General features: G+C 44.7%; 1 protein-coding gene across 1 annotated transcript in view; it reads right to left on the reverse strand.

Annotated features, from left to right (window-relative positions):
* Nucleotides 1–7,893, reverse strand: part of SYT16 (synaptotagmin XVI) — a 41,958-nt gene that overhangs the window by 5,467 nt on the left and 28,598 nt on the right. The window contains exon 4 of the mRNA XM_010000680.1: nucleotides 7,692–7,881. Coding sequence (XP_009998982.1) covers nucleotides 7,692–7,881 — 190 coding nt within the window. The remainder of the gene's footprint in view (nucleotides 1–7,691; nucleotides 7,882–7,893) is intronic.

The raw sequence follows: 7,893 nt of genomic DNA on the forward strand, positions 1-7,893 counted from the left end.
CTGAATCTGGCTCACTGCAGCTGGATTGGGAAAAGAGCAGGGAGAAGAATTCAACCTAAATTGTTGCTTTTTTTCCCAAGCCCAGATCATGAAAGTTTGGATTAGGCCAAAGGCAACTTGTGGCCTATTCTGTAATTCATACAAGAGCTGAGAGCAATGCCTACTGCATTGCTGAGGAGCCAGCTCTCCTCTCCCTATTCCACCAAGTCTCTGTTGCTCAGGTCCCATCTCCTGTGGCTGGCAGTGACTGCACAAGGAGGGCCTGGGATCTGGCAGCCTTCATGACATGTGAGTCATCAGAGAACAGACCAGCAGCACCTTTAATTTAAAATGCAGCAGAAATGAGTGCACTGCTCCCTGGAATCTTTGTTTTGCCTGAAGAGAGGGAACTGCCAGCATCAATGACTTGTTTTGTGCAAGGAGATGGAGGCTGCAGAGGAGCAGGAGATGAGGGTTCCCTGGAAGCAATGCCCCAGTCTCTCCAGATGGAAAGCTGCTTCCAGAGAGACTTCAAGCTCAGTTCCTTGGTGATTTTCCTCTGCAGCCACAACACCCCATATCCACTCCACTGTATGGTGCCAGCCCACACCTGGGGGACACACCTGGCTGCAGAGCCAGTTTGTCCCCTCCCTGCACTCTCCATCCCTGAGGAGGTGCAGCTTCAGCCTGGGCTTACACAGCTAAACTGTAACACAGATACCTCTCCAGAGGCACAAGGTGACTGTCCTGTACTAAGGGCACTTCAACACTTCCCACAACATACTTCTGTCTTTGTGCATTGCTGCTGCTTCAGAGAGGGCATGGGAACTTTAACTGAGTGTGTATCAGAAAGTGTGAATGCACAGGGCAGCAGCATGATCTGAGGATGCTTAAACCTGGCTTAAGCAGTGGTGCCCAAAGGCATGGCTTTGTTATACAGCCTGTCACCAGATCTCCTGCAAACATGGCTCTGTAGAGTCACTGCAGGTTTGCAGTGAACATTCAGCTTCAACTGAACTTTGGAATTAGGAGAGTTCTACCCTGCAATCAAGGGCTTTTGCTTCTCCTTGTTTTGGGAGGGTGGGGGGAAACGATTATGATGTTTGTCTTGTTCACAGCTATGGGAGTGGGAGAGGCATCACCATCCATTCCACTTCAATTGCGCTCATTTGATTCAGAAATATCTTTTTTTTGTACCCAGCAATTGTAACATGGATTATACTTTTTATAGATCTTTTAGAAATATAAAACTACTGAAAACATTACTGGATAACCACACACTATCACTGGATGTCTAATTATCATGGAACATCCCCCACAGAAATCATGGAATCATAGAATGGTTAGAGTTGGAAGAGACTTTAAAGATCATCAAGTTCCAACTCCCCTGCATGGGCAGGGAAATCACACAACTCTTCCTTGAAAGTCCATTATTCTGTGACTTGCTTTCCTGAGTTTAATCAGTTCCAGGTGCCATATGTGGTGGGAAGAGTTCTATCAAGCCAGTCCCTCCATCCAACAGTATGCAACTGCACGTGCCTTAGTAAAAATGTGGCAAATATGCTGGTTCTCTCCCAAAAATTCTCCCAGTTTCCAACTCAAGACTCAGTCAGAGGCAGTGTATTCATATTCAGTGGTCCTCAGTGGATCTTTCTTTGTGAATTTGTCCTATCCTATACTGAACTGAAGGAGATTTCAAACACCCATGACATCCTGTAGCAAGGAACTCGACAGCGTAAGTGAAGAGCTGTCCCCTCTTGAAGACCTGCTACCTCCTCACTTCATTTAATGATCCTTTGGTTTTCTATCAGGAGAGACAACAAGTAAGTGTTGCTAATTCACTTTTGCAACAATACTTAAGATTTCATGGGCCTCTGTAAAACCTTGCCCAGTCTCCCTTTGTCGCAGCATCGTAGGAGGTGCAGTCTATTCATCTGCAGCTCCCTGGAAGCTGTTCCCATGCTCCTGTCTCCAACACTCCTTACCACATCTTTCCAGTTCTGCCATATTCAATTTGAATAGAGAGAGTCAGAGCTGCACATGGTGTTCATTACACTGCTGACTGTCTATTTACAGTGAAATAACAATTCTTCTGTCTACTTCTAACCTTTAACTCACGGGTTGGTTTTTTTTTCACTACTACTGTTTATTCATTTTCCTGGAACTATTTATTGTAAGCCTAGTATTTAATTCCCAAGAGGCCCTGAGTCCATCCAGCTTATATCTGAACTTCACCTCTGCCCCCATGCAACACCTTACATCGATCCACACTTCATCTTCCACCTCACTGTCCAGCTGCTCATTGCTATGCATCCTTCTGGGGCTCCTTGCAGCTGGCCTCATCTTTACTACCCTGAATTAATCTTTGTCAGCTGATCTTACTGCAAATTTGTTCAAGCTATATTTAGGGACGGGCAACAAAAAGATGCAGAAAGAGAGGTGGTCTTGTACAAGCTTACTGTGACTGACTAGCAAGAACCTGGCAGGAGGCAGCTGCCCAGCACCTCTACTGCTCTGCTAACTGAACTGTCTGCAGGACTAAATCTGCCCCAACTCACCCTGGTACACATTCCCCTTCTGTTACTGATGAGATGCAAGCAGGAGTTACCAAGCTTTAGGAGATTGAGCAAGTTCCCTGTTCGGAGCAAGATATGCAGGGTAAAAGTTATTTTTTTTATTCAGCTTCCAGGTCTGATCAGGAGTAATGAAAGAAATTAACCTGTGCTTTAGTTCTCCAGGAATGAAGCAGGGATAATAACTTTCCTTCCCTCACAAACAAGTTGGTAAAATAACATCCACTAATGGCTTTGAAGCATTCTGATATCACAGCAACAAACACCATGTAAGGAATCTAACTTTTCTATGGAAGCATCTTTTGTACTTCTTGACCTTGTGATCTATGGCTCAGGTAGATGTTTGCTTTCAGACAAGTCTTTACTCCAAGAATTTCTCCTGCTCCCAACAGAAATCCTGATAGCTTGTTCTCTCCCTCTTGTCTTTTCCAGCATTAATATTATTGTATTTGTTTAATGGGGTTAATATGCTGCTGATATAATAATGATCACTCATGGATGTAATTATGCATGATTAATTCTGCAGCTGCTGAAAAGCTTGGAGGACTTTTCTTAGGTGAGGGAATATTTTTACAATAGACTTTCTCAAATTGAATTACACACAGATGCAAACCCCAAAAGAAAAGCAGAAGAGGAAAGAAAGGAGGCTGGGTTAGAGGAGAGAGAGCTGCACCCAGCAGAGCAGTTGATGAAGGTTAAACATGTGGGCAGAGACCATCTCTGTTGCATATTTATACATTGACTAGCACAAACGATTCCTGGTCCATCACTACAATCCCAAGGTACTACTACCATGCACACAGTATGTAACTGGTTATAAATTTTTAAACATATGTCTGCTAATGGTGTGGGCTTCTCTTGTTGCTTTTTTTTATAGTGAACATCCCTTAAATGAATGCACTAGATTTTGTTGTAAGATGATACGATACCCCAGAGCAAAATATGAACCTCTACAAAATGCTAGCACAGGTTAATTTTTACAAGAACCAAAGAGAGTGAGGTGAACAGCACACAAGCCATTAGCACTAAAATACTGAGGGTGTGCACAACTGACAAAGCTGTAGATGCCTTTTTGCATGAGGCTTTTTGGCACACACTGATAATTTATGGTCTGATGCTGCAGCCATACTCTTGAGTGCTCTTAAGTGCTCTGAGTGATAATGGATCTATTTGTGTGATCAGGGACTGTAGACGCAGGCCTATAACTCAGCATGTTCCCCAGAACAATACCTGGACACTTATCCTTGACCAAATATCCTTAAACCCCACATACGTGACCTGAAGAGAAGAAAACCGCCTGCAAGATTAAAGTCTCTGTAAGCTGCCCAGTTCTCTTCTAACCCAGTTATTACCCATGTGAGCACCCACAACTCTGGTAATTACTCCATTAAAAGGTTTAAGTGAAGGTGAAGATGTACCCAGAAAAACCTGAGATATGTGCACAATCTTCCTTTCCTTCTTCAGAAAACCATCTGCTTTAGTCTCTGACCTAAAATCACCAATGTCCCAGGCCAGTTCCTTCTTCCATACCCAGTTAAATCCTTGTGCAACCAAGGAGGGGGCACACATGCTGCAGGAGGTACTGAGCTCACGTGTGCAGGACTGCAGGTGGCAGAGAAGAAGGTTGAGGTGGGCAAAATGCACAGCTGGAGAATTTGTTGTCATGCAAGATTCTCCTATCATTCCCCATAGCTGCAGCTGTCAGCAGCAGACAGCAATAAAACCACTGAGCTGCAACAGGACCACATATGGGTACTGTATAGGCTCTGTGCACGCAGGGCTGGGAATGGAGATGGATTCTTCCCATTGACTTCTCTCAGTCTTACCATAAATGGCTGCCCTGAAGAGCAGTTTGGGCTTGGTATTTAAGTGTTCCGAAGTGCTATTATAGCTGAAATCCCCATGACACTTTAAAGAAATAAATCACTCCTCCTGAGCCCCGAAACAACAGAACTGTATGTAAGATGCATTAGAGAAAACACAAGGGCTATTTGTTCACCCTCCAGAAAGGGAGAGAGCAGCAGTTTTAGTTTTCACCTAGTGAAGGACTTATTGAGCATCTCGTTCAGCTACCAGCATGTTTCAGACAGTAACGATCGGACCTCACAGCTCTCCTCTGCAGTGCCTGCAGGATTATCAGGGACATGCTGCTCCAACATCCAAGACAAGTGCTGGTTTTCTTCCTTCTTTTAAACTTATTTCAATTTCTGCTTCACTGGGTATTCCTTTTCTCATGACACTAATGGGAACTTTACAGGCCCTGAAGAACAATGTAGAAGTGACAATGTGACTTGGCATAAAGAAATAGATTGTGATAGGTTCAGACTTTGCCTGTAATGGATTATGAATTTCTATTTTTCACCTAAAAACTGATCTAACGCTGAGAAATACTGGTCTGACAATACTTAATTTGATATGGATACAGTAAGCATGCAAAGAAACAACTCAAGATAGCCCTAAAAGTGAAGATGGAAGAACTGTTATGAAACAATGTCAGGGCTATTAGTTTGGGTCACTGACAAAAGAGTTTGATCAGCTTATCAAACCAATTCACCTAGGCTTATCTGTAGCCCTCCAAACACAGAAACAGAACATACAAGCACAATTTAAAATGAAAGGTCCCTCAAGGAATGCCTCCTTTTCCTGTATCCTGCTCTTGCTCTCATCAATACACACAAAATTCTGATCAGGTTTAAAGATGTTGCCAACCAAGCCATGACACTCCTGCATGCCCACCAGAATGGGATGTCTAATCAAGGCAGCTAAACTTTTCCATGCTGAAATAGCTGTGGACACACAATTAATCTGCCAAGCCTCACCCTCTGGGAAGAGCCCCAGGACAGATACAATTCCCCAGCACTCACAGACAATGAGTTATAGGGTTGCTCAGCTTACTGCAACGCATGGAGCTATTCAGCATGCACTCAGAAAGGTTGTTAAAAGAATTCAAAAGAAGTGTCAGTAAATTGGTGATGATATTGCAGGTAGTGAGACAGAAGGCCATTATTTGCGTTCTATGCAGTGAAGACATTTCACCTATGGGAAAAGAGTGGACATTACAGATGCCTGACCCAGCCAGGTAGAAGACAACTTGTGCAGGGTTTGATTTAGGAACAGAAGTCCTGCATCATGGCCATTTCGGTGAGGTGACGAACTCCAGAGTGAGGGATCGTGCTGGTGCAGCCCTTCTGCAGCAGCTGAACTGCAAGGAAACCCTCGGCAAAGCCAAGGAAGAGAAGGCAGGAGAGAGAGAGAGAAAGGGAGAGAGTGGGAGGGAGGGAGTCAGTCCCAGCCCCTGACCCTGGGCAGGGAGTGAGAGCTTCTCGGGAGTGGCAGCTCTGACTCACCGTGGGCAGAGGCAAAGGGACAGTGGCCTGACCCCCTCGGGTAGAAGAGCAGCCCCTGGGGAGCATAGCGACCAGGAGTAGGGAAACAGGAGCAGGGAAACAGGAGCAGCCACCAGGCGTGGTAGAAGGGCGCAGCACTGCAGTTTGGCCTCCCTCAAGTAAGGGAGCCAGGAGACCTGCATAGTTAAACAAGGAACTGCTGGGCAAACTCAAGTGGAAAAAGAGAATCTGTGGATCAGGGAAGGAGGGGCTGGCCACTTGGGAGGAATATAGGACTGTTGTCAGAGGATGTAGGGAAGCAGTCAGGAAAGCTAAGGCCTCCTTGGAACTAAACCTCGCTAGTGAGGTCAAAGACAATAGAAAGGGCTTCTTCAAATACATTGCAGATAGAACTAACACTAGAGGCAATATAGGCCCAGTGCTGAATGAGGTGGGTGCCCTGGTGACAGAGGATAGAAAGAAGGCTGAGGTACTGAATGCTTTCTTTGCCTCTGTCTTTACTCCTGCAGGCTTTCTCCAGGAGCCCCAGATCCCTAAAGCCCCAGAAGGAGTCAGGTTGAAGGAGGAGTTTGCTTTGGTAGGTGAGGATTGGGTTAGGGATCAGTTGAGCAATCTGGACATCCATAAATCGATGGGTCCAGATGGAACACCCATGGGTGCTGAGGGAACTGGCGGAGGTCCTTGCTAGGCCACTCTCTATCTGACTGATCATACAGATTATTTCTGTAATATACTGAAGTATAGTCTAGTGGAAATTTAGTTTTTCCCATCCATGTACTGAAATATTACATAAGCATTTTGCTAGCTCTGGGTCAAAGACCACAGTATCTTGCAAAAACATTCTTAGCATTTTGCAAGCTGGAGATATTCTGTCAAATCCTGTGAAAGCAAGGAACTGCCAAAGGTTGTTACCTTTGACAGGCAGGCAACCACATCACAAGAAGTAAACACACAAACAAACAAACGTTGTTTCACATTGCCATGAGCTGCTGGTTTCAGATAGGAGGCAAAAGGACAGTATGAGTTGAATACAGCACTGCCATTTGACCCTTGAATGAGGCAGCCCAGCAGCAAAGCAGATAATACCATGTCCTACGGCTGCATGACCCCATCAAGGACATTAACACCATCCATCCACTATATTTTTCAAGGACTAACTACAGCTCAAACACCAACCAAACCTTCTGTAAGGCAATTGCCATTTCTTCCTTTAGATACTGGAGGAAGGGACTCAAGTGTTGCAATCCAGACAGCAACTTTCAGATCTTATTTCTGCAGATTCTCTTGTGCAGCAGCAGACAATTCCCAGCAGCAGGATTCCCAAAGGGCCCAAAGCATCAGGTCACCTAGTGCTCAGCAGCACAGCAAGGGGACTACACAAAGTATAGCCCTGGGAAGCACTTAATGGCACTAGGCAGGGCCTCTGCAGGTCTCATGGTAACACATAATCACTTGAAAAGTGCTTCTATCTTTTTATGGATCTGCTGAGAATTACTCTGATCTTTGGGTATAATAGCACTTTTGCCATAATCAGATGTTGGAAAGGTATATGCAGTAAAAAAGACATTCAGGTATTACTGCCCTGTCAGCTGTGTCTTCATACAATTTCCTCCAATTACACTGTAAAATTCACCAGCACAACTATTTGAAATCATGCTTTTAATTTGCAATTGGATACTCTGCAAGGAAACCCAGCTCAGAAATTATTTAATTTAATATCTTGAAGAAGAAAATTTTTTAAAAAGCAAATTTTGAATCAACAATGTTATTAAATAGGAGTGAAAGTACTTACCAGGTGGCCTATTAATGGCGAGGTTTCGGAAATGGCTGCCTTTGATCATCTCCACTGACAGCCGCCCCGTCGTTGCGTTGTATGACAATCCCACGAGCAGCTCTGGCACCCCTCCATGAGACAGGGACTGTGTTGAGGAAGTGCTATCACTGTGAGAGATGGCTGACAGACTAAGCTGAGAGTCTGCACTCTGCAGGGAAAG

Source organism: Chaetura pelagica, unplaced genomic scaffold, assembly GCF_000747805.2.
Source record: "Chaetura pelagica isolate M959 unplaced genomic scaffold, ChaPel_1.0 scaffold36, whole genome shotgun sequence".
Lineage (NCBI taxonomy): Eukaryota > Metazoa > Chordata > Aves > Apodiformes > Apodidae > Chaetura > Chaetura pelagica.